At 40.0% G+C, this 26,849-nt stretch overlaps 3 protein-coding genes across 3 annotated transcripts; 2 read left to right on the forward strand and 1 right to left on the reverse strand.

Annotated features, from left to right (window-relative positions):
• The first annotated feature begins 12 nt into the window (after positions 1–12).
• Positions 13–18,211, forward strand: LOC148726520 (neural cell adhesion molecule L1-like protein). The gene is made up of 5 exons (XM_088728963.1): positions 13–183; positions 12,954–13,295; positions 13,629–13,889; positions 15,948–15,980; positions 16,993–18,211. Exons 1-5 carry the CDS (start codon positions 84–86, stop codon positions 17,133–17,135), a joined length of 879 nt encoding a protein of 292 aa, XP_088585089.1. The 5' UTR covers positions 13–83; the 3' UTR covers positions 17,136–18,211.
• On the reverse strand, positions 6,564–7,695 carry LOC148726521 (uncharacterized). Its single transcript, XM_088728575.1, has 2 exons — positions 7,668–7,695; positions 6,564–7,417 (listed from the first exon to the last, which is right to left on the reverse strand). Exons 1-2 carry the CDS (start codon positions 7,693–7,695, stop codon positions 6,708–6,710), a joined length of 738 nt encoding a protein of 245 aa, XP_088584701.1. The 3' UTR covers positions 6,564–6,707.
• A 4,773-nt stretch (positions 18,212–22,984) lies between the features above and the next one.
• LOC148726522 (neural cell adhesion molecule 2-like) lies at positions 22,985–26,171 on the forward strand. Its single transcript, XM_088726331.1, has 5 exons — positions 22,985–22,996; positions 23,108–23,480; positions 23,819–24,088; positions 24,569–24,601; positions 25,407–26,171. Exons 1-5 carry the CDS (start codon positions 22,985–22,987, stop codon positions 25,556–25,558), a joined length of 840 nt encoding a protein of 279 aa, XP_088582457.1. The 3' UTR covers positions 25,559–26,171.
• The last annotated feature ends 678 nt before the right edge of the window (positions 26,172–26,849 follow it).

A 26,849-nucleotide genomic window follows, 5' to 3' on the forward strand; every position in this document is an offset into this window, starting at 1 on the left:
CGCTCCACTGAACATACAAATCACTTAAAAAAACAAGTATTTGTGGAAATGATAAATTCTCCATTTTTGGTAAGCAGTTTTTTATGATCTACGCCATTACACGAAGTCAAGGAGCCAAAAGAATGAGGTGTATTGGATTTTACTTCCCATTCTTCATATCGTGCGTGCCAACTCTTGAAACAAGTAAGTAAGGCACAAAACCGCCATTTGTAAGGAAACTTCGAACGCATTTCAATATAGCAGTAGGGTTGGTTGTGTAGCGAAAGACGGAAACGACGGCAAGACTTGTTATTTCGCTACAGTTTTGGTGAGACATGAACTTTAGGAGCAAAATTTCCATTGCTTTTCATAATCACATTCAAGAGTGATATAAACGCAATCGCGACACAGGCAATCAATATATGATTAAGGGCATTACCGCAAGTTGAGGCTCTGTGAAGGAATGTCGTCGTGATGAACGGCGGTTGACTCGTCGGTACCGTGAGTTGGTTCATCCACTGAGACGTATTCGCTGACTGTTGCTCCGATTATCAATCAAAGCACAATTCACGGATCAAATTATTCGATTTTATATTTGTTGCCCTATAACCCTAAAATATAGCCTTGATTTCTTTCAAAGAATAAGTGTTGTGCTCGAATTGTAATGTTTGCTTTCGTTATTGGGTACTGCTGTAATCAGATCATCTAGATCTCATCACAGCAGACATTCTTCCCTTCGACCTTGCATATCATTGCATATCATTGGTTAATGCATATCAACATTGACCACTTCGAAAGAAAGAATTAGCAAAATGCACGCGTAAACCGGATAAGAAAAACATATCGGAAGATAGTTTATACAATAATGAGGTCAACGATCGTCTCAAACCCGCAGGCATCTCGCTAGCTTTCATCCACTATCATGCAAATTAATGTCTTTGTACTTGCAAAACAATGCAAATCAATGTCTTTGTACTTCATCACGCACGTGTCAAAGCTTATTTGCATAATTCTGAAAACTGACTAAGGTAAGTCTTTGACCGTTCAAACTTCGTTTGTTTATCTTTTTCGCAGAGTATTCAGGTTACCATAACAATTGGTTGGAAAATATAGTGCAAGTTGTCCTAAAACGTTCCATAAACATGATCAGACAGACAGACATCTATATTTATACAGACATCTATATTTATACAGGATAGCCCCTTCAGTGGTATCAACGGGGGTCCTGTTACCCACCCAACCCACCCCAGGGGAGGACATCCATCACACAGTAATCTCGTGCGTGGGAAATTAACGTCTCCTGCCCCTAACCTTGCAGGAGACGGGACCTCCATTTATTCGTCCCTATCCGAGAAGACTAGAATATCTAACCATTTCTTGATGTTAAAGAAAGGAAGCATATTCTTCTCAGTTAGTTTTAAGACCCTGAGTGTTGGTCCGGCCGGTATTGAACTCTCGACCTCCCGCACAGCAGTCCGGCGCTCTCCCAATTGAGCTAACCAGTCGTTACGCTTGCATGGCAAAGTAAACAAGGGCGATCGCAGGGCGCTTCTTCTTGAATCAGGTCACGAGCGGGATACGGAGTTGAGAAGATCAAAATTAAAGAATCCAATTTGGTACTCTGATCATTGTAGGCATACTCCGCAGCTTAAAAGGACACACAAATAAGTTAAAATATGTGTACGTAGCTGTCTGATAACAGGAAAAACAGTGATGGCAGAGCAAGCCCTAAACGACGGAAATCGCCAAAAAACACACGGACACACAAGGAATGTGTAAGGTTTATCAATCTAACGTGTAAAATTTTCATATTTCGGAATATTTAGTGTTTTAAATGGACCATATTTTATTCCCCATACTATTCCTTCAGCGCATTCAAACTCTCGACAGATTATCGCGTAACTTAACAGTCACACAACATATGACGCTTTCGTGAAATAATCCTTGGGTTTTGCTCGAGATGTGAGGTTGGGACGCTCTGTAACCACAGGCGTGTCTGTTGTGATTTTTGGTGATTTCTGCTGTTTTGGGCTTGCTTTTCCATCACTGTTGTTCCTGCTATCAGTCGAAGTCAAGGCTGCACACTACGATTTCGACCGTTGTCCACGCGGAGGCGGTTTGCGCCCAGAAAATCAGTCTATTCGGCATTTTTCTTACCCAAAGCTTACCATCCAAGATCATTGCACCATGGAAAGTGTCTCAATTCGAAAAATCTCCGCGCAATACACTGACAAAGAATGTTTTCTACCATCATTTCCATGGCCGTTCTTTTCTACCAGGGCCTTTGACTCACAGACTGGACAAGGCCGCGCAAGAGGCTAGGGTGTAAGGTTAATTTTATCTCGACCAAGAGTGGTACGGTCAATTTATGTACAATACTTACCCCCTCCCCACAGTGACACCTCGCTTTAATCCATTGTCCTGATCTACCAATCGGAGAGCAAGGTGACACGGACACAGTTACGTGACACTAACAACTGACGTTCTCAGAAGCCTAAAAGAGTAAACGATCGCGAAGGTTCAAGATGAAAATCTTTAGATTACATTGGGGGAACTTTGTGGACCGATTACTGCTTTTCAAATCACGGCCGAAAAGCTTGAATTTGTACAGAACCTTTGATAAACATTTATGTATTCAAACTTTTCGCAAGTTAGACGTCGGAGTTCCATACAAATATTAGTCTGGGGATGGCTGAGTATTGTACCTAAATTGACTTTACCACTCATAGTCTTGTCCATTTCCAATCCAAAAGAACTTGTAGCTTTCAGGCTGCTCTGTCTGTTGGCCTTCCTGCGCCAGACGAGTCTCACTGAGGGCGGCAATCTGCACGTTGTAACGGACTAGCTCATGGGTAACAAGGGCGGTCCTTCTCTCTGGACGGTCAGACCCAGTGCGGTCTATTAGGGTGCGCACGTTCCAAGCACCGAAGGTGTAGGGCATCACCTTTAATGATTTGCTTTTCTTATTACTCTTCTTACCGCTGGAGTGGGACCCCTGCCAGCCGCGGCATGCTGGCCAGGGAAGAGGTGAGGCAGACAATGTTTAGATCACCTTTTCTAGACCCTTCCACAGGCCACGGGGGAAGCAGTGCTATCCTGAGGGGGGCTGCTTCGTCGTCCAGAGGGCTGCCGAATTCCAGCACTGACTCGTACACTGCAACCTACCCTAACCTACCCGGCAACCTACCATTGGTTTACGCATGAACTTAAGACATTAATGTAACAAAGAGATTGCCTTCTTGAGAAGGCGCGACGGAAAAATAAAGAGGTAGATTGGAGTGCCTTCAGAAGATCAAGAAGCGCAGTAAACAACCAAGTGCACTCCGTTAAAGCCAATTACAATCGGAACCTAATTCACGAAAACATTGATGACTCAAAATCTTTCTGGAGAGCTTCGAAGAGAGTGCTTCTAAATGAGAAGAAATTAAGACAATCTATGTCTCCAATCAAAGTCGATGGTAATCTCAAGACAGGTAAAAGTGCCATAGCTGAGAGTTTTAATCACTTCTTCACCTCAATTGTCAAAACCATCAATGACAAATTATCTCAAAGATCGTCCAAGATATTTTGCCAACGACAGCAGTCACCTTTGCAGAATACTGAAACTACTTTCACAAACGAAATCTTCGAGCTAAGTTTAGTAAGACCAAACGTTGTTTACAATTTGTTGAGAAAGCTTAAAGTGAACAAAGCTACTGGATTGGATAACATTCCTGCACGTTTGCTTAAGGACGGAGCGCCGATTATTTCGGAGTGTCTGACTCACATAATTGACCTTTCCTTTTCATCTGGAGTGGTGCCGGACGACTGGAAGACTTCAAGAGTTGTTCCGTTATTCGAGTCCGGTAACAGAGAAGAAATGGATAACTATCGTCCCATTTCTATCCTCCCAGTAATTTCCAAAATCGCCGAGAAAGCCGTATATCATCAATTGTTTAGTTATTTAAACGCTAACAATCTCTTGTCGTCTTGTCAATCTGGCTTCAGGAAGAATTTCTCCGCTGAAACAGCTGTCACCTTTTTTGTGGATGAAATCCGTGGAAATATGGATAATGATCTTCTCACCAGGGCGGTCTTCATTGACCTGAGGAAGGCCTTCGATACGCTAGACCACCATACCCTTCTAAACAAGCTACAGAGATATGGCATATGTAACAGTGCGTTCCCAGTGCGTAGAGGTCGACAAAGCTCTTTCCTCGCCCCTGGATATAGCTTCTGGTGTCCCTCAAGGTTTAATTTTGGGGCCCCTGCTTCTTATATCGTACTTAAACGAAATGCCCTCCTGTATCTGTTTCTCGCAGGTTCTGCTTTATGCAGACAATGCAGTGTTGTTTTTTTACCGCTAAAACTGCTATTGAGTTGGATGCAAGTCTAAACAATGATATCAACCGTATTTCTTCGTCGATGCAAGAAAATAAGCTTTTTTGAATGTGAGCAAGACTGCATATGTAATATATGGCTTACAACAACGGCCTAAGCGGGAGGATAATATAAGCTTACCCTGCACTGGTTCTTCCTTGACAAAATCCGAGTCTTTCAAATATCTTTGCGTTGTAATTGATCAGCTCGTGAGTTTTAACAACCATATTGAGCACGTAGTCAATAAGGTCTCAGGGAAATTGGGTGTTTTTAGGCGTTTGAGAATTTCTATTCCCATGGCTGCTGCTGAACGCCTTTCCAAGATGATGATTATACCTGTTTTTGATTACTGTGATGTGGCCTGGTACGGCTGTGGTAAAGTTAATTCTGATGTACTCGAGAGCTTACAGCATAAAGCTGCAAATTTAATTTTTCCAAATTCTGGTCTCAAGACTAAAGAGCTGAATGTTACATTGGTTCTAGTACCCTTAATTAATAGACGACAACCTCATATTGTCTTGTTAGCTAGAAAATTCCTCAGGACCGCCTTATCTGAATAATTATTTTAATTTAAATACTTCTGTACACACATTTGCGACTAGACGCTGTAATGACATTCATCTTTCCAAAGTCAACCTAGAGGTCACCAAGAAATCTTCCTATTTTACAGGCGCGAAGGAATTGAACGATCTCCCTCGCCATTTAAAACAAAGGAATCCTTTATTGAATTCTCAAGGGACACGAAATATTTTTTCGTCAATTATTAGATGTTATCGTGTAGATGTACATCTCCTTTTATTGATGTCGGCCATGCGACAGTTCTTCTCAGTGCATTTTACCTTTGAGACCTTTTGTATTTTTTTAACTAAGTATTTTAATAACAGGACCCCCATTGATACCAGTGCTTAATACACTGAAGGAGTTATCCTGTATAAATATTATTATTATCATTATGTCTCAGAGAAATCAACTGAATGCTACATTCTAATCAGGCAGCACAGGGCGAAAACCGTAACCTGTGAGCCATGGAGTAAAAAATTAAATGTACAGTAACTAATCCTAAAAAGCTTTTCCGTTGTGTCTACGGTCCTCCTTCTAACAGAAAGTTAAACTGCCACCTTGAAAGTCCGGGCAATATTCAGCGTGCCCGAGAGCACTGCCCTCAGCATCTTTCGCAGTACGTCTGTGCTTCTGCCTCCCACCAGCTCGCGCATCATGACATCCAGCTCCTGTGACCACCCCCCGAGGGCATCCATAATGATGTTATATTGCTTCACCTCGTAGCCTGGGAACTGCTGCCTTAGTTCCCAGCGAAGGGGTCCGCACTTCAGTGTCTTCACTTCATCCCTTCTTATCCGATTGTTTACCCACGGGCAGCTCATTTCCAGCGTCACAACTCTCTTGCACATATGATTTACAATGCGTGCATCCACCCTATTGCATCTGACCTCTTGTTGATCAGCATATATAGGGACATCCCAATAAGCTTTAACATTCTCTGACTCATACACGGGCTTCGGCTTGTTGGGTGAGTACCAGGGTGGTATCTCGTCTATAAATCCCTCATCATACAACAGTTGGTAAAACAGTACCTTCAGTGCTGCGTCGTGTCTAAAGAGATACTTGCTCTGGGCCAGTGCACTGCATCCTGACAAGATATGTGCCACACTCTCTGGAGCCTTGCCGCATAATCTGCACCTCATCTCGCCTTCTCCGCTTGTGTGGGTCTTCTGACTCGTGTATACTTGCGTTGGCAATAGCTGCTCGTATAGCTCGACGAGTCCAGCAATTGTGTGTGATTGGCAGTTCTTCCACTCTGTGAACCACCAGAAACACCCATCGGCACTCAAACTCTCATCCTCCAGCCTATTGGTCACTAGAAGCCCTTGTCACCGTTGGTTTCTGATCTCATCCTCTAACTTCTCAATTTGGAACCTCTGCACCTCTTTCTTGATTCCTTGCGCATGTTCCAAATCTAACTCCAGCCCCAACTCCTTCACGCACTTAGCCGCTTCTTTAAAAGTTGACCTACGCCCCATCCTCGCCGCTTGCTCTTCAAACTCCCGTACCATTCCCAGTGCACGATCTTCATTACCATGGAGTCTGACTGCACCCTTGATTTTTGTGGCTTTGCACTCCATTTCAACAGAGCGCAATCCCCGCCCTCCTCTACTTCTTGGTATATACAACAAAGCATTCGAACCATATTATCATTATGTCGCAGTGAAATCAACTGAATGCTACATTCTAATCAGGCAGCACAGGGCGAAAACCGTAACCTGTGAGCCATGGAGTAAAAAATTAAATGTACAGTAACTAATCCTAAAAAGCTTTTCCGTTGTGTCTACGGTCCTCCTTCTAACAGAAAGTTAAACTGCCACCTTGAAAGTCCGGGCAATATTCAGCGTGCCCGAGAGCACTGCCCTCTGCATCTTTCGCAGTACGTCTGTGCTTCTGCCTCCCACCAGCTCGCGCATCATGACATCCAGCTCCTGTGACCACCCCCCGAGGGCATCCATAATGATGTTATATTGCTTCACCTCGTAGCCTGGGAACTGCTGCCTTAGTTCCCAGCGAAGGGGTCCGTACTTCAGTGTCTTCTCTTCATCCCTTCTTATCCGATTGTTTACCCACGGGCAGCTCATTTCCAGCGTCACAACTCTCTTGCACATATGATTTACAATGCGTGCATCCACCCTATTGCATCTGACCTCTTGTTGATCAGCATATATAGGGACATCCCAATAAGCTTTAACATTCTCTGACTCATACACGGGCTTCGGCTTGTCGGGTGAGTACCAGGGTGGTATCTCGTCTATAAATCCCTCATCATACAACAGTTGGTAAAACAGTACCTTCAGTGCTGCGTCGTGTCTAGAGAGATACTTGCTCTGGGCCAGTGCACTGCATCCTGACAAGATATGTGCCACACTCTCTGGAGCCTTGCTGCATAATCTGCACCTCACCTCGCCTTCTCCGCTGGTGTGGGTCTCCTGACTCGTGTATACTCGCGTTGGCAATAACTGCTCGTATAGCTCGACGAGTCCAGCAACTGTGTGTGATGGGCAGTTCTTCCACTCTGTGAACCACTAGAAACACTCTTGCCACCGTTGGTTTCTGATCTCATCCTCTAACTTCTCAATTTGGCACCTCCGCACCTCTTTCTTGATCCCTTGCGCATGTTCCAAATCCAACTCCAGCCCCAACTCCTCCGCGCACTTAGCCGCTTCTTTAAAAATTGACCTACGCCCCCATCCTCGCCGCTTGCTCTTCAAACTCCCGTACCATTCCCAGTGCACGATTTTCATTGCCATGGAGTCTGACTGCACCCTTGATTTTTGCGGCTTTGTACTCCATTTCAACATAGCGCAATTCCCGCCCTCCTCTACTTCTTGGCATATATATTATTATTATTATTATTATTATTATTATTATTATTATTATTATTATTATTACTGGAAAGCGACCACTGAGGCCTGAACCGCCTAAGTGTAGAGTTGTGGTAACGGCTGCAAGTGTGTCCACACCTGTCGCATCACCACTCGTCCATCGCCGGACTTGAGAGGAGTGGATTATGAAAAGGGGGAACGGGGAGAAGGGAAGTGCTGGAAAATGAAGTCATGACTTGCGCGTGAAATGGATTAAAGTGAGGGGGAGTTACGCAGATCGTCGGCCTCACTCTCTCGTCCCTGACCATCTTGGTCCTGTAGCACGACAAAGTCGAGATGGCCGGTGGTGGAAGGGATGCAGTGGATGGCCAGAAGTAGTGCTTACTGTCTTCACTCTGCCCTATTAGCGCTCCACAAACGCCGTGCTAGGAGTGCCTTCTTGCCCGTTGAGCCAGTTGAGTGGTTTCGTTCGTGCTGTCTGCCGGACCTGGTCTTTGCATGCGGTAGTCGTCTACTATCCGACTGCTATTTGCCCATAGTTGGGGCAGTGGCTGACATGGCGCCAGGGCGTGTTTACACGCCGGTGGGTCTGGACACCATGTCTCTAGGGCCCACACTGCTCCGAGATCCCCTACAGATTCTGCCTGGAGTCGCGAGACGCCCAGTTACCGTGTGTTTCTACGAGGAGGCACTGCAAAAGTCTTGGTGGTGGAGAGGCTAAGTACTGGCAGGGGAGACTTGCGCACTTGGCTCCCTTTTTGCCCCTAGGCGGAACTAGCCAGCGGCAGCAGCTGACGGTAGAAAGCGGGGTGTGCAATGCTAGCTACAACTACACTACTGCATTAGACGCATCCCACACACCCTGTGGCGAATACTGCCACCAGCACACTATTCCCTATAACGCATTTAAATTCTCAACGGTTACTCGCGTAACTTAACACTCCGTCACACAAGGCGTGACGCTTTCATGAAATAATCCTTCGCTTTTCCTCGAGACGTGAGCCTGGGACGCCTGTGCTGTAACAGGACAAAACAGTGACGGCAAAGCAAGCCCAAAACGACGGATATCGCCACAAAACACAACGCCACACATGAGGAATGAGTAAGGTTTATTTATCTAAAGTGTAAAATATTCATATTTATGAATATTTAGTGTTTTAAATCGACCATACTTTGTTCCCCGTACTATTCCTTATTCAGTGGAACCCCGATCTAACGATATGCCAAGGGAGCAGTGGAATTAGATCGCTGTATCGAGTTATCGTTATATCGAGACGGGATGCTGTCCCATAGATTTTACTGTAGCTTTTGCTGGGACATAGCGTATTTATCGTTGCACTGGAAATATCGTTTTATCGAGGATCGTTGTATCGGGGTTCCAATGTAACGCATTCAAATTCTCGACGGTTTATCGTGTAACTTAACACCGCGTCACACAACGCGTGACACTTTCATGAAATAATCCTCCGCTTTTGCTCGAGACGTGAGCTTGGCACGCCTTTGGCGGCCCAAGTGTTTGACTTTCGGTATCAAGTTCATTAACGGCAATAACTAACATATTAAGATCGCATTTCAAGCGTACGTGTGGGCCGTTAAAAAAAGGACAAATTATACAGAAAGATTTCAAAGGATAATAAAAGCGAGGAACAAAACATGTGAAGTCTCCTTACCTTTTTTCCGTAGCCGCTTTGTTGCCAACGGTCGTTTTAACGCTGTTTGGCGCTTTTCTTTGTAACGCGTGCGATGTCACCGGTCAAGTGTAGAATACTTTACTTTACGTTAATCATTTTCTCAACAAACTTAACACATATACAAAGCTGAGGGGAAGGCCAATTTCTTCTCCAGAGACAGCCAGAATTCTCCACCCCAACCACAGAAGAAACGAAGGGTTTACATCATTGAGTCAGACGACGAGGATTGAACTTTAACGCTTCACTATTTTTCTGAGTTATTGAGGACTTCTTGAATTTCTTGAATGAAACTTGTCTTTCTTTTGATACGCTTGACTGAATTTTTGACACATGACGTCAAATTCTTTCTGTTTTGTTTTCAAAATAAGATGTAAATGCGTTTCCGGTTCCGCTTTTTATTTAAAAACCGGCTCAGTACTGCATCAATAGAATATTTGAATTGACCAAGTTCTGTATTTGGGCGATTTCAAAATGGATGTAATAAAGTGGTAATTGAACCTCGTGTCGTGCAATTTTGGTCTGAAATCATACTTGTTATTTCAAATCGAACGAGCGCTGCGCGCTCGTTCGATTTTGAAATCACGCGTATGATTTCAGCCCAAATTGCACTCCACTCAGTTCAATTACCATTATTAATCATTTCTTGTCTCCGAATTCTTAAAATTCGGTTTGTATGATGTTTGCCTTTCACTGCTTCGAACAATTATTTGGCGCAAATTCCTCACGGCAGGCAATCAGTTATTTACACTGCAGGAACAAATTTTGTCAATCTTTGAGCAGATTTCATAAACATTATAAATTATTCAAAAAATTTTGTTTTTGAATTACCCCAACAATTGGCTAACTCCACCGAATTACTGAAAAGAAAAATATCAAAATGCACGGACAAGATTTTTCTTTTCGAAAAAAAGGTTTTCCTTTTCACACTCGTGCCATGACGAAAAAAGTATACTTTCGCGATAAAATTTAAAAACTTACAAATCATATCGTTATCCACATGTTTTCAGGTGGTCGAATTTAAAAGAGTTATTAAATGTTTGGTAACATGTACACTCGCACAGCGAGCGACGAATATATCTCATTTACATTAGACACTGTGACCGCGCTCTGACCTTTTTGTTGTAAATGACACTATAAGAAATAATTTTATTATTATTATTATCATCTCAACGACTAAGATATTGGTTTCGTCATTTTTCGTCCTGAAACTGCGAAATCACCAGTTGTATTCTGATGTCAGCAAATAATAATAATAATAATAACAATAATAATAATAATAATAATGATAACAATAATAATAATAGTAATAATAATAGTAATTATGATAGGGACTTTAAAGAAATTAGACGGCAACGAGAACGTTGCGCAACTACAGATCTTATGAACAAATAATAACGCAGCATGTGTGGTTTAAATGTTTATTCGTCTTGTTGAACAAGGCTGAAGCTGTCACAGATGTCAAATTATCAAAGTTAACAAACTGAAATAACTCGGCAGGTCGAATTTTACGTATTTACCTGACGTTTTTTCGAATTATGGCTCATAACAACGCACAAATTTTTTTCACATAACAATTAGAAAACAAACTGCTCAAGGCGTGTGTTTTATGAATGACAGCCAAATTCACTGGAACATGAAGATTGCTCGAGATGACAGCTTCGTAAAACTCGGCTGCTGTGACTAATGGGGCCCTCCACTCAACGCATCGGAAAGGATATCAAAGCAAGCTCTCATTTGTTCACCCGAAGGGCGGACTATGCAATTCATGAGGCTTGCTTCACTGCACGCGCAAGCGCTACGATGACCGGACATCCTCATGAGCTAACTGCGATGGACCTCGCTCTGATATCGTTATTATTTGTATGAATTTAAGCAGTTATAGCACTTGGTTATATTTCTTATCATACCTGTTTTATTTTGTTTTGTCACTGAACAACGAACTGAATATACTATACGAGTTTCACCTGTGTTTGATTTTTGTTACCGTAGGTAAGCTAACAATCTAATTGAGCGTGAAAACCTTCAAAACTCGACTGCATGTTCATTTCGTTTTCTGTTTGAGTATTGTCGTCTCTACTCTCGTTAGAATGACGTCTATTACGGCGCTTGGCTCATGGATAAACCCTTGCTTGGCCGGCTTCTGTTGCTACTTGCCGGCTCACTTTCAATTAAATAAGAAAAGCTAGTCAGAGAGGGACCAGAGAAATGGCCGGACATTGTACAAATTGGCAGATGGCGTGACGGCTTTAGCTTAGCTCCGTGCACTTCATTCTGATGGAGCACGCTCTTTCAACCAATGACAGTGCGTGTTAAATCCTAACTTAATTATGATAAATGATATTTTGTGGCATCTTCCGCGGGTTTCATCACCCAGTACAAGAATTTTATGAGATTTATTACCAAAGGGAATCAATTAATTTATGCAACTGCGCCGCGTTTTATCATTACCCCGGATAGGTTACATCCGGGAATTACAATGGCAGATACTTAAACATCCGAACATGTGATTTCGGGCTTCTTTTAGTTAAGTTTCGGCGCAGGGGAAACTTTTCCCACCCTATTAACCCGCCCATTTTATTCGAGCATTCTCATAGGTGCGTTGAGTTGTCATTCGATGGGTGTTTGCCCTCACCTTTGCTGGGACTAAGTTTTATTTCCGGTTTTACTGTAATTTGAAACGGCCACTCAACTGAGTGGCGAGATTACGGCAAATAAAGGTTGTCCGTTTAATTCTCCCAGCAAACCGAGCTCACCCCTGGCAATGCACAGCGTATGTCAATAGGTTATTGGCAAGCGAGCAAGAGGCATAAATGCTTTATAATTCATGTGACCTGTACTGACACTGAGGTAAATTATAAAATTATTTATGAAAAATTATTACATAATTGTAAACAATTAAGTCCCTGTTAGTAGAGGTAACATGAATCTACTACTCTTTATTTCCTTCTAAGTCTTCTTGAGGATCATAATTCTATTACATGTCGGAAAGTTGCATTTAGTATATCCAAGTCAATAATTTGTTGTTTTCTTTTTTTCTGTTATTTTTTCTCTTTTTTTATTTTACATTAATTTATCAATGTTATCATTATCTATAAAATTCACGAATTCAGTGTAATTCCCAACTGTAGATGCACACCTTTTTGGAAACCGTTAGCAACTAATTATCACGTCCCACATGCTGTCTTCGAAGTTTAGCAAAGTTATACCTCTTGCCGTGAAATTCCAAAATGTCATTAAAGTTTTCTTAGCTTTTCAAATGGCTGTGAATGTAATATAAGATGTAACTTACATGTAGTTACGCATAGCATAAAGGTCATAAAATGATGATGTTTTCAAACTCATGACCGTGAAGTTTTGAATTAGACTGCAGGTACCCTATACGTAGGCATCAGAAGTGGAGTTTTGCTTTGCCTACAGTTTCTGACCCTTTTTAAGTGTTGGTGTCCTTTGCCAAGATTCCAAAATGCCATTGGGTATTTTCTTGTAGTATCCATTACTATCATAGCCATTAACGCACTTTCCTACTATTCCATAGGTTTATTTGTGTCTAAGATCGATATTGTAGCGAAACCGTCGCAAGAAAATCTGAAGATACCATACCATCCCCCTCCAAGTTTACCTGGTTTCCATGATTTGGCATGGTTCGTCTGTGAAGACCTAGAATTATGCTTGTCAAGCGAAGGAAAAGTACACCCCTTTGCTGGGATTAATAAAACAAGCGTCTGGGTTGACTTTCCACAATTGTTTAAAATCGACCTAACTGGAACGCTAACAATTGTTAGGATGTCACCAGAATACGATGGTATGGTTATTCTGTGCTGGGCTCACTTCCACGGTATTGGGAAGAGTTTGCAAAAAACTTATTTGAAAATACGAGGTACGAGCATTCACTGACTCAGTATTGTGCATGTAGATTTCCATTTTCAGGAAAACAGACGTTAGAGGTTGTACCACATGTTAGTGCACTGTACTCTATGTTTTTGGACATTTCCTTAGTGATATCCGGGCTGCAGGAACTGCCGCGTGTTTGATTGAAAACGAGAATAACTGAGAGATCTCGGCTAAAACTTAACGAATCAGCCGGAATTCGCTTCCATTATATTATTATCACTATATCATTATCATTGTCACTATCATTGACATTATCGTTTCGTTATTCTTTATTATTTTCATGATTATTGACAACTTCCTTTGTCCTTTGAATTTCTAGAAGCGCCACGAATGGAAATTAAAACACCGGAGAAAGTCTACGTGCCCAAAGGAACGAACCTGTCTTTGGTATGTGTGGCAGATGGTTGGCCCACGCCTCAAATGACCTGGACTTGTGGAGATGGACTCCTCTTAAACCAGACCAGTACCGTGGGAACCTATATCCAACAAAACGTCACATTGGAAGATAGTGGAAAATACACCTGCCGTGCTAAAAACCCGTTCGGACTTGACTCCCATACTGTGGAAGTAATTGTTTTAGGTGAGTTCTTAAAGATTTAGCCTTAGCTCAGTATGACTGGTGATCAGTTCATTAAGGGAATAAGTTGAAAATCCAGCCTATATATATGCGTCATCAATCAAGCGCGAGGTCAAGATGGATGGATATTGGCCGAATTTTTTTTTTTGCATTGTTATGAACTGAGACGAAGTCGAGGTCCATAAAAATGCGAAAAAAAAAACCAGGCTAACATCCAGCCATCTCGACCGAACAAGCTTGGTCAATAAAGGATTTATTATATTGCAGAAAGATTTCGCTTTATCAAGAATTAAGAATGACTTGTTTCCTTCGAGAGCTGGGAAAGAAAGCTAACTGTGTTTGTCGCACAACAAACGCACGAGAGTCGTTTCGGTTTTTTCTGTAATGACTATTCTCTGACGATTTTTTATTTTCCGTCGCCGAAATTGTTCAAAATTTACGAACGTAGTTCTTATTCTATTTTTTTTATGCGGACGATCAATGCGGGCAATCCCGAGCGGGAAAGATAGACCGCATCTCGTCCGCCTGGGGACTGTACCTGATCAATGCAATGGAACGAAAAATCACCTAGGGTGTGTGGGGTTCTGGTAAAGTGTATTGCTACTTCACAAGCTGTTTTGTTTGGGAGCATATCAGATTTTTGATTTCGAAACCTAATTCTAAATTCGGTAATAGCTAGTTGATCCCATGTATCGCAGGAGACATTTCTTGCAAGAAGCGAAGTAAATCACATTTTTAGAATCACAAGAAAGTCTGGAATGAATGGTGTAACTTTTGCCCGTCTGAAAGCTAAGAAATGAATTAGATTCAACAAAGAAATTCTGACAGAGGTCGTATCTTTTCCTACCGCATTTACACCTCTCTCTTCCCTACTCTTTTCCCTTCAAGTATGAAAAGCGTGAGTTTAAAAATCAACCTACACATATATGGCCAATTTATTGTTCACTGTGTATCATATTGGTGGTCAGTCAGAGAATAAAGGTACTCAGCTTTCTTCATGACTAATCATGTATCCTGTGAGTGTGTTATTGAGCGGGAGGGGGCAGTGGAGGGGGCAGTGGAAACTAAAGGAACATAAGGTGTTTTAAAGATTCAATTTGTTGACCTAAAAAAGAAAACAAATAAAGAAAGTTGAGGACAGACCTTTTACTTTGCTTACACTAACTACTAAAATTGGATGCTAGGTAAGCATCCTCTCTTTAAGTCTTAAATCCATCCATCATTCGTTACCTCTGATAGCAAAATTTCAAACGGCTTTCTAAGTCCTTGCCATTTAAAAGCTTTTGCTTGAGTTACCAAATGTGTAACTGCCTGAATTAATGAGAATGTGCAGTCTGTATATGTCTCATCTGTTAGTGGTGGATCCTCTTGACCCTTCCACTCTCCTCACCTCTTCTTTTTCCTCTCTTTTTATTCCCCTCTTTTCTCCTCTTAGTCGCTATCTTTCCTCTCTCCTCCGCATAATTTCCCTACGTAGTCCCTCTCCTATCTCCACTCCCCCCTTTCCTCCTTCTGTCTCCCCTCCTGTATCCTCCTCTTCCTTTTCTCAATCTCTCTCTCTCCTCTCACCCCCACCTATCTCTCCTCTTCTTCTCTCTCCCCTCTTCCTTTCCCTTCTCTCGCCCCTCCTTCCCCCTCCTTTCTTCCCCTTCTCTTTATCTCTTCCCTTCTTTCTTCCCTCCTCTCACGCCATCCTCTCACACCATCCTATCAAACAATCCTCCTACCATCTCCTTTCTCCATCTCTTCTTTCCAACTCGTCCTCATCTATTCCATTCCTCTCTTCCCTCCACTCTCCCTCTACTTGTTCTTCTTTCTCCCCCCTCTTCTCTCTCTCATTCCTATCCCTTACACTCCTCATTCTCTCTTGTCTTTCCTCCCAGCTCCCTCTATCCTCTTCCTCCTCTTTATTGCAATCTATTCTACGAGACTGTTAAAAAGTACCGTAGTTAGCATGAGGTGTTTTTGTGACACGTTAGGGCCACAGAACGCTGCAATACAAATCAAGTTATAATCAGTGATTGAATCTCTCTTTTATGTGTGCGTTCATTTTCTTTATAGATCTTTCATATTCAACATCGTCACCTCCGACAGGTACTCACAAAATTTTAACTATTTCTTTTTTATTTGTCTGAGTAGGAGTCTTGTTTAGCTTACATTCCATTTTGATTCACTTTGCTTTGATACTTCTGATTTGTTTCTTTTTTTGTTTTTTGTTTTTTTTTTGCTCTTTGTTTTTCTTGAACGTAATTTGTAAAGTGCTTCTGAAAACATAATTTTTGTCGTAATTCTAGTTACCTACTTCCTCCCAAAGTGCTTAAAGAATCATACAAACCAACTCTATTAACTCAAGTTGATATTGCCACTGTATTAAGTGCATAAACGCTCCCGGAAATCGTGAAGAAGTTTTGGGAGTGTCTCAATGGCCTAATAGCTCTTACGGCTAACGGTTAAAATTTTGGCCATTTTACGGTTTGCAATTAAGAAAAAAAAATGTTTATATTTTCAGAACCACCACATATTATTGAATGGTGCGATGCAATTTGAGTTATGATCAGCAATTTGATCTCTCTTTTTATGTGTGTCTATATGTATGAGTGTATGTGTGTGTGCGTTTACTTTATACATCTTCCAGGTTCAACACTGACAAATCCAACAGGAGTTTCTAGCTATCAGCAATTTTTTTTTCAATTGTTTGTATTCTTTTTGTTAGTGTATATATGTTTTTTTATTGTGGGTGTGTCTGTTTCGCATAATCCTGTTTTGTTTCGTTTAGTTTCTGTTTTTTGTGTTTGTTTTGAAGGTTTGTTTTTTCATCGTCATAATTCTTTAAGCGCTCTTAAAGCTAGTTTTCCTTCATCTTTGCCTCCTTCCTCCCAACGTGTTAGGAGAAATGCACTAACCACTAACCAAGTATATCTCCTTAGTCCATAGTGCCAGAGTTTGAAATGCATGAGCACCATGGAAATTGTAGAAAAGCTTTATGTTAAAGAGAAACAATAAAACTCTCGCATATTTTAAACCAAGTATAGCCCCTGCCCTGTTTCTAGTTTTCGTTGCTGTAGGGATGACTCGACTTTACACTAATCGATTTTGTGTTATACAGATAATCAAGGAGGTCGAGAGTGCGAGACCACCTACAAATGGACAACTTACTCGCTTTTAGTACTAGTACTCGTGATACTTTTAGGGGGGGGCTTAGTTCGTGTACTGTGCAATAATAGGGGCGCAAACCAAATAGATATTTAAGAAAGGGGGTAAGTTTCTAAAGAAACTGTGGTGCAGCGTCTGTGGGAGTAACAAAGTAATTTGATTATATCAACTTAGTTGAAATTGTAAGTTGTTACGTACAGAGTTGAGAAAGCTCACATTTCGAACGTCAGCTCTTCGTATTACTTCGCCCCTCTGATGGGAGAATAGTTTAAGAATAGCGTGGAGAAAATATGAAATGTTTTGTAAGTTTTGTTTGTTGTGAGCACTAAATTTTCCTTCGCGCACAGACAAAAGCCAATTGAATATCAATTCTATACCTGCAAATATTGAAAACATGAAAACATGTATTTATCATGGGTTACGTAACTATTTCTTTGTGGTGTTGCATGGTATGTTGTCACAATTGCTTCATTAGCGGTAGGCTATATATTATAGCTTTTGTCATTTATATTCTTAGCCTAATTATAGTTACTTATTAAATGATAAATGTTTTATATTCGTTTGAGTGGGGTAGGGAATACACTAGAAAATAAAGGTTCTGACGTTTTCAAAATGTCACCTTTGTGTACGCAAGGGTTTACATGTAAATATCAGGAATTTATTTCGTCATTGCAAACAGACTATATTAATTATTCATTCTACCTTTGTTGTGCAATGTCACGTATTGCCTTCAATTTACAATTAAAGAGGCTGTAACTATTTCACTTCTTGTATTACATATGTCTAGAAATGTGGAAATGGCGAAATTTCCTCAGAATCGTTAAACCGAGTCAATTTTCATAGACTAGTTAGACTTTTTAGTGAATTTTAGTCAAACTCGATAGGACGAATTCAATTTCGCGGATTTGACGATCTTGACGAAATTTTGCCATCTTCGTTAGTGCATGAATTTTTAGACATATCTCGTTTTTTATGCTCCTAATTTCGAATTAACATTACTGATGGACAAATAAATTGTCACGAACTCGAAAGTATACCAAAGCATTTAAAAGAGGTTTTAATTCCAACACCCCAATTAAGGATCGACTTAGAGAACAAGAAGGCATTGTAATGTATTTTTTTAACATATCAGAAGTTTTTAATCTTTATGATTAAATTGAACTTTATTCCAATTATGTTTTATTGCTTTTAGAAAGACTATGTTTGATGATTTTTGGTGGGAATTCGTGTCTGGAGTTAAATATGATGCTTCTACTTATAGAAGAAAAACAAACACACAAACAAACAAACAAACAAGCAAACGAACAATCTTTTCGAATGATTGTAGTAAAAGCTAACCAAAATAACGACAGGAAATACCTAGAAGATCAAAAGAATACTTAAAGTGAAAGAAGTAGACTGATTTAGTCGCGGGAAAACGCGGATGACAAGCTGCAAAAAAAATTTTTTCAATAACATGTCAAATACAGACTTGGACTTCTTTTTTTTTTTTTTGCATTACTGCGCAATGCGATTGGTCCAGAAAGTTTGTAGCACTTTCTCAGTCGAAAAGAGCTCTATATTATTGGTCAGGAGAGAGTGACCCTCGTTTCATGGACCAATCACAGAGCGAAGTGACCCAACACCAATGCAATCCCGAATTACATTGGAATCTCAGTTGGAAATTGACGTATTGCTTTACGTATATAATTACTTTTTCCCCGATTTCCCTGAAATCCTGAGGTCGAGAAACCGCGACCTGAGAACTGCCTACCATATCTTTTGGGAATTTTTGCGTGCAAGTTTTTGCCTGTTTTCCGTCAACCTTTCTAGACACTCCTGTACAAGAGAAGGAAAACTCACAACAAATAAGCAAAGAGAACAAATAAACTCACAATGGAGAAAAATAAACTGCTCTGACACGAAGCTGCTTCTCAAACTAAACATAGCCATTTATCCACCAGACTAAACATATACATAACAAATTAAAAAATAGCGCAAAATTTCGCAAGGAAATGAATATTTCAAATTCATATACTTCACATAACCAGTTCGAAAAATACAGACATACGATACACTCTAAAAACAGTATAACAAGAAGTTTTGCGGTAACAAATGTACCATCTTTTACGGTCTTGGTAGAGAGCGATATCAATAGGAATCAAGGTGTTTTAAAATAATATCAGTGAGTGATTGTAACGAATAAATACACGAATTTATAGGCAAGGTATCATCCCCGCATGAAGATGAAAAGCCTCACTTTTTATTCCTTTATTTAAATTTTTGTCACAAACTTTTAATCGTTTCCCTTTAATGTGATAATCAATTTATTACTTCATAATTAACTTTTTTCTGGAGAGGTGCTTGTTCTGTTGCTCTTTGTAATAACACTTGTCTCACTTTGTAATAAACGTGATATAGATGGTCAGTACAGGAGGGCATTCTACGTGCGCATGCGTGGAACCCCTGTTACAAGAAGGTGTGATCGCGGTAATGAAAATGCCGCGGGAAATTCAAATTATACTTTTCATGTTAATTTTGGTGTCATTTCTCATTGTAAATTTCACTACACAAGTAAGTCGTGTAGCAGAAAAGTGCGCGCTGTGTGACAAGACTATGACTAGAGAGGACAGACGGCCTGCTTCTGATTATAAGAAAGATTTTCTACCTTGCTTCGGCGTCGATGCGAATGCTGATGGGAGAATATGTGGGCAGTGCAGGAATGCCGTAACGGTCCACCTAAAATCGGGACAATAGTTTTTTTTTAAGTAAGTACGATAAAATTCAGATAGTATCGTATTTAAAATGTAATCGTTTCGAAATGAAACATTAATAATCACAGCTAGTCGGATAGTTTGCGCGAGGAAGGGGAAGGCCGCCGAAGAAAGATTTCCCCAAAATATGCCGTTTTAAATCTTACCCAAGGGGATCAAAGAAATTCAGTCTCAACGTGACTGCAACGCAAACAATGGAACGAGTTGCTGATGCCATCAACATTGGTTCCCGTGGCATGTTAGATTTAAATGAGTAAGAGGTAGAAGAATCGTGTTTTGGGGATCTCATTTGTGTTCCCCTCCGCGATATCCTAATGCCAGTAGGGCTATTTGAAGAAGTAACGGACCACTTGAAGCAGCTATTATAATAAGAGACTCACAACAGTCTATAATCATCTTCTATTTTATCAGGAAGGGAAGGAGAAAATAACACTGCCTCCAGAAGCGCACGAAACAATATTTTATTATCATCTTACAGGGTGTGACTTGAAAAAAGAAATTAAGCTATAAAGGAAAGGATGTAACCAGAGTTCACTTTTAATTCAAGTTTAATTATTAATCATTTAATAATTCTCATTTAATTATGAACTCATGTTTAGTCAATCACAGCATTCAATAAACATGACTCTTGAGACCTCTATAAGATATGAAAAAAATATAAGAAGTGTTTAATTTGTCATTTTCTTACGACCTTAAACATCCTGGCTCCATCAACTTCATCACCATCAAGTAAGCAGTAGGTGTACTTGTTTAATTTTCTCATAGTCAGTTTTGGAGCAAATTTAAATGTGTGTCGAAAATCATATAGGATTGCATTGATTTTTATCAGTCGCTTATTTCGCGACCAACACCTCTACTGCTTGCATTGGTTTTCACGCAACGTAATAAGAATTAAAGAGTAAGGAATTATCAATCCTTTTGAGATTTTAGTTTAGTTTGTTATTAGAGCAGCGGAAGACCCATCTTTTTAAAACTTTCAGTTTGATAAGGTTTTTCGTCTTGGATAAAGCAAGGTTAGATTTCTAAGCTTTTGCGTTACAAGAAATCAAAATAGCGGCCGAGAATGCTGTAAACAGTCCTTGTATGAGAATAAGCACTCATAGGGATGTCGATGAGCCTCACGAAGACGACTATAGGCTTGTTATACCTTAGCGCGATGAAGTATGGTTTCGTTAGCCTGCAGCCGCCACATTTGTGCCCCTTGGAGAAACGTAAACATGGCGTCTCCCTGCAATGCCTTATCACTTTGAATAATGCATTCCTTCGGAAATGTCCCACACGAAACATTGCGCGGACCTGAATCGTTGGGAGACTTTTTGAATTTTCATCCTTTTTTTTTCCTTTTTATAAAACCGGCAATTTGGTTCTCATCGAACTCAATTCCAATACGTCTCGTGGAATTTCACATGCACTGGTCGAATGTAAACCGTAACTTGCTTGTTACCTGTTTCCCACCAGTTTACACCCTCATTCCCTTTCCTGTCCCACTATTTCCTCATTTCCTTCCATTTTAATACACCTCGTAACCCCCATTCCCGCTTCCCCCATCCCCTAAACACACCTACAGCCCCCTCTAATAGAAAAAAAAATTTGGTTCTGCCGATAGCAGGACTTAGTGCGAACCTTTGGTGAATTTGAGAACATGCCCTTCTCTTACAGATTATTTTTCAAGTAAAGCTCGCTTAGCGGCAGGAAAAGAACCACCATGTACCCTAATTTCTATTCAGAATGAAGCTTAGTTTAAAAGAAGACCGGAACTGAAAAATCTTTGGGCTGAACGAATGAAGAAACGATTAAATAAAAGATTAAAAGTGATTTATTGAAGTCTTTAATCCGTTATGAGTTATTAACTTACCTCCAATCTATGCTTTAAATGTAAACTTCAATTTTCCACATCACCATATTCATCGATTAATTCTCTCGTTGTTGTTGTTGTTCCTTTGTTAATAGAGGGCTCAAGTTTCACTGGCGTTGAAATTGCTGGAATAGTGATCGCTGTTCTGTTTGTTCGTCGTCATAATAATCTGCATTGGAAAGAAAATTTGTATAGCAATTATAGCGCAGTTAAAGAGTCTCTTCTGGAGATACGTATTTACGATAGAGTAGAGCTATTAATTGTTACGAATTATTTGCTGTCATTTTCTTATGGCTCTCTCAAATATTCTTCATGAACGGGGTTTCGCTTTCACTATTAAAAGCAAATATAACATTTGCCAAGACATAAAATAATAGTCTTTTAGTATTCTCAATTTATACTTCATGAAAGAGTTTTTTTTCCTGATTACTTCAAAATGCAAATATAACACTTGCTTTCTAATCAAATAAATTCCAGAGGCGATTCTCAGCTATAGTCGATTCTCTAACATTTTAGAGGGTTTAGGTCCTCCACAGACTAGGGATTTAGTTGTCGATTACCATTTGTGATCGGCCACTAAAAGTTATCGACAACTGATATAAATAAGTCCGATAAAGGGATTGTACACACTGGCGCTATAATACTGATTTAGCAACCGATACGCGGGGAGGTTGGGCACTAAGAGCTTATTGTGTATTCTCCGTATCGCCATAACGCCATAGCAACTCTTTCATCGACATCAATGGAATGTCTCATTCTTATCGTTTCTCGGTGAATATAAGGGGTCAGTCTCTCAATAATAAGAAGAAACGTACCCCTGTCTACTCGCAAATTGGTGATAAAATTGCTGTCATTCCAGTTTCTACGGCACGTTGGCCAAAATTCCCCCGAACGAACTTTGCGCCAAATTTGCCGTTCAATCGTTTTGGATAAAATATCCTGCACCAGAACTTGTTCATGGACACTAGGTGCCGCAATAATGACATCGTTAGTGTCCTTTTCACTCCAAGAACAGGATGTGGAGAAGAAAGATCAAAAAGAATGTTTTCTTTACCGAGCCGGCTGGAAAAGCCGCTGACATAATAGCGCGGAGATTAAAAGTAGTCGACAACTAAAACAAGAGTTTTCACACACTAAAAAACCGCTAAAAAATGAGGCCGTCGACAATGTTTTTCTTTTCGAAATGGGAAACTGCTTAGTTGTCGACAACTAATAATTTGCTGCTTAGTTGTCGACAACTTGCGCCACAGACTACGTTTTTTAGTTGTCGATCACAAATAGTTGTCGACAACTAAATCCCTAGTCTGTGGAGGGCCTTAGCCATAGAAAATTGACCAATGGGGGATCAGGTAAGTTTTATTGTGACACAAGCAAGATCCCTTGTGAAATTAAAAAATTACCTCCCCCATAGATATCGCAAGAGAGCTAGTTAAAATTACAATTGCTAACTTCCTTCTTTCCATGATCTTTACATTCCTTCGACAGGATTTGATAACAGTGATGTAGAGAACCAGATCGTTGTTGAAAACGATGCAAGGGACGTACAGATCAATTGCTTGATAAACACAGATGGTCTGCCCCTATCAGACCTTGGTCTGTATCTGTGCCCGATGATGGCACAATGCAGAAATGATAGGGACAGTTATCTCATCTCTCGAATAGAAAGCAGAAGCGTTTACAATTATTACCCTAAACAGTATAAACTTAGCTTAAATGGAACATTGAGTGTAACAAAGATGTCATCAAAGCATGACGGAATGGTGGTCTGGTGCATAGGAAAAGTTCGTCACCACGGAGTGCGAGAAAACACCACTGTTATTCAAATAGCCCGAGGTACGATTTTGTTTGCTTAATAAAACCATCCATCGTTATGAAAACAAAGCTAAGATAGATACTGTCTCCGTTTTAAAACAATCACGGTATGGGTGGATCCAGGAACGTTTGGAAAGGAGTGAAGGAAGGAGGGGGGGGTGGGGAGGGGGAAAGATTTTGGTTATGAAACATGAGGTTTCAGTATCGTGGAAAATTATTCTTTGACCTCTAACTCCCTTTCTCCCCCCTTCAATCGCAATTACACATAGAAGAAAAATGAATAAAACAGATAAGTAAAAACAAAAAACGAAAATTAAATTAGTATTAATTTAGGTTTCCAAAACCATTTCTTTTTTCAGAGAGGCCCACAATTAGAGTAAAACGTCCACAACTGTTCTCGGTAGTCAACGGAATGACTCTACACTTAGACTGCGAAGCAACTGGTTTTCCTCCACCGCAGGTGATCTGGTTTCGAATTCGTGACAGGAAGGTGCTTCTAAATCAAACAAATGACGAAGCCACAAGTTTGGTGCGGAGAAATGTCACCAAAGATGACGAAGGAGGATACAATTGTACAGCTACAAATTTACTGGGAAGTGATAGATATGAGGTGCAAGTGAATGTCATCGGTGAGTTATAATTCCATACGAAGGATACCATAATTTAAATGGCAATAGACAACAAATATACAAGACGGCGAGTTGATACTTCTTTAACTTACTTTAGTTAAATTTAAAAAAAAGCACAAAAAAAACCTCCTCAAGAACTGACAAGACAAAAACAAAAAAGACAAATTAAACACTAGCTCAAAACGCTAACAGAAATCTTGATAATTTCTTTCTTTTTTGTGGTAAAATCGTGAGTTTTAGTTATTGTTACTTAGGAGTAGAACATGTACACCTCATGTGCTCAGCTCTCCTGAGTTTTTTGTTGCAATTTATTCAAGATTGTTACTGATCAGTTGTTAATGGCACGGTTAACGTGCAGTGCTTTTAGAGCATCTTAGTACCGCAAAACGTCGAACGCAGTCATTGAACATTGCGTTACAAATCAAGTTATCCTTATTAATTTGATCTCTCTCTCTTTTTGTGTGTGCGTTTAATACATAGATTTTCCTTCTTCAACGATGTCAACTCTAAAAGGTATTTAGAGAATTTTGTGATCAATTTTTTTAGTTCTTTGTTATTTATGTTTTTCGAGAGTGATTTTAGTTGTTGTTGTATTTGCTTTTATTATCGGCGTGTCTCTTTTCCCATAGTTTTGATTTGTTTCGTTCAACTTGATTTGTTTTATCTTTATGACGGTTTTGATTCACTTTGTTTTCCTTCTTGTGGTTTCTGTTTTTTAGTTATTTTGTATATATATTTTATCACCTTGGCAAAACAAAATGAATACCAGAGTTATAACTTCAAGAGCACTTTTCGAATTACGACGAAGAGAAAACAAGACTAATTCTATTCACTTTAGTTAGTGCCACACTTTGAAATGTGAGAGCACTCTGGGAAATTGTAGAGAATTTTTTGGATAAAGAAAAGCGATAGACTTCTTGTTAATGTTAAACTCAATCAAAGTGCGGGAGGTCGAGGGTTCGAGCCCTGGCCGGACCAACACTTAGGGTCTTAAAGTAATTGAGAAGAATTTGCTAACTTTCTATAACATCAAGAAATGGTTAGATATTCTAGTCTTCTCGGATAGGGACGAATAAATGGAGGTCCCGTCTCCTGCAGGGCTGGGGTAGGAGACGTTAATTTCCCACACACGAGATTACTGTGTGATGGATTTTCTTTCCTGAGGTGGGTTGGGTGGGATATTGGGCGCACTTAATTTGGAGCCTCGCTCTGTTGGGCGACCCTCACCACACTGGTGAAAGTGATTACATAAATAAAGGTCTATTTCGCTATTAAGATCATTCATTTTGAATATGTTGCTTTTCTTTATTTATTTTAGAGAGGCAAGAATATCAAGAACAGGATTCTTACAAAGTGATCACTTTCGCATTGTTGCCCCTTCTGGTTCTTGCTACAGGGTGTTTAATCTATTTAGGGTTCCGCAATGGCTCTAGGCGTTCGAGCCGAGAAAATGCTTCGGTGTTAGTATAAATTTATTAAGCTTAATACTACTGCAGTCCCTTTTTTTAATTTTTATTATTTAAAACAAAATAAAACAAAAACAAAAGCAAAAACAAAGATGTATAAAACGTTGAAGCAAGAAAAACGCGTAGAAAAGATGACATGATTTAAAAGCCTTTATTCGCAGTCAATAACAAAAGAAAAGCCGTATGAAAAGCGATTGTATTTATTCCTGTAAATACTGACAAAATGAACATAAGGGTTGACGTTTATAAAAATTACCTTGTATATAAAGAAAGGGTTCATTCATGTAGTATAAATTTTTACTGCCATTGTAAACATGAAAAGAAACTGGACAACGAAATCGAAGTTCATATCATTTTCAATCCATCATTGATGAATTATTTATTGCACTTTGGAGCAGCTAGTTTTACCCTTCTATTTGTGTTAAAAACTACTGTTAAACAAATCACCTCAACTGGAAATAGCACGATAGTATTTATACCATGTATAGTATTTAAAATATTTTTTATTCCATACCCCAAGAAGGGTTTGACTTGAGAGAACAGCAGTATAATGTAATATATTTTTTAAATTATTAGAGCTTTTTTATTTTTATGATTAAAACAATATTTTTGTAGTACTAATTCGTGGCTATTTTGATGGCTTTTGATAAGACTTTCATGGACGCCTTTTGCTGAAAGTTCGTGTCAGCGTTTGAAAGAAGTTGTTATTCAATAACTCAGAACAAAAGCAGTCACCGCATAAAAATTATTTTTCGTTGAGTATTGGAAAATCAAAACTGAATTAATCGCGTTGGTCATCAGAAGAAGGAAATATCTAGAAGAGACAAAGAGTACTGAAGATTAAAAAAAGGCAACGCGACCAAAGCGCGGGAAAACGTGGGAAATGCGTGTGACCAGGTAACGATCGTTTCTAGCTTTGAATCTTATTGGTTGAGAGAGTGACAAGAGTTTTCTGGATCAATCTTAGAGTGAAGCGAAGCAACACCGGTCCAATCCCACATTACTTTCGACTATCGATTGAAAATTTCTTTATTCCTTTAGATATAAGGCTACGCCCAACATGCCTCAGTGTGATATCAACAGGAGTAAAAAGTTTTGAAGTATTATGATTGTCGGGTCGTTATTGTCGCCTCCTGGTTAGCTCAATGGATAGAGCGCTGGACTATTGTGCGGGAGGTCGAGGGTTCGGGACCCGGCCGGGCCAACACTTAGGGTCTTAAAATAATTGAGAAGAATTTGCTACCTTTCTATAACATCAAGAAATGGTTAGATATTCTAGTCTTCTCGGATGGGGA

This window comes from Stylophora pistillata, chromosome 7 (assembly GCF_964205215.1).
Source record: "Stylophora pistillata chromosome 7, jaStyPist1.2, whole genome shotgun sequence".
NCBI lineage: Eukaryota > Metazoa > Cnidaria > Anthozoa > Scleractinia > Pocilloporidae > Stylophora > Stylophora pistillata.

Bases quoted from the DNA above. Each gene is read 5' to 3' on its own strand.
- LOC148726520 (XM_088728963.1), top strand. From the start codon at position 84: ATGATCTACGCCATTACACGAAGTCAAGGAGCCAAAAGAATGAGGTGT. The intron at 13,890-15,947 runs GTGAGTTCTTAA...TTTTCTTTATAG, and splicing joins TGTGGAAGTAATTGTTTTAG to ATCTTTCATATTCAACATCG. The intron at 15,981-16,992 runs GTACTCACAAAA...TGTGTTATACAG, and splicing joins AACATCGTCACCTCCGACAG to ATAATCAAGGAGGTCGAGAG.
- LOC148726521 (XM_088728575.1), bottom strand. From the start codon at position 7,695: ATGGAGTACAAAGCCGCAAAAATCAAGG. The intron at 7,418-7,667 runs GTGCAGTCAGAC...AGTGGTTCACAG, and splicing joins CAAAGCCGCAAAAATCAAGG to AGTGGAAGAACTGCCCATCA.
- LOC148726522 (XM_088726331.1), top strand. The intron at 23,481-23,818 runs GTACGATTTTGT...TTCTTTTTTCAG, and splicing joins TGTTATTCAAATAGCCCGAG to AGAGGCCCACAATTAGAGTA. The intron at 24,602-25,406 runs GTATTTAGAGAA...TATTTATTTTAG, and splicing joins AACGATGTCAACTCTAAAAG to AGAGGCAAGAATATCAAGAA.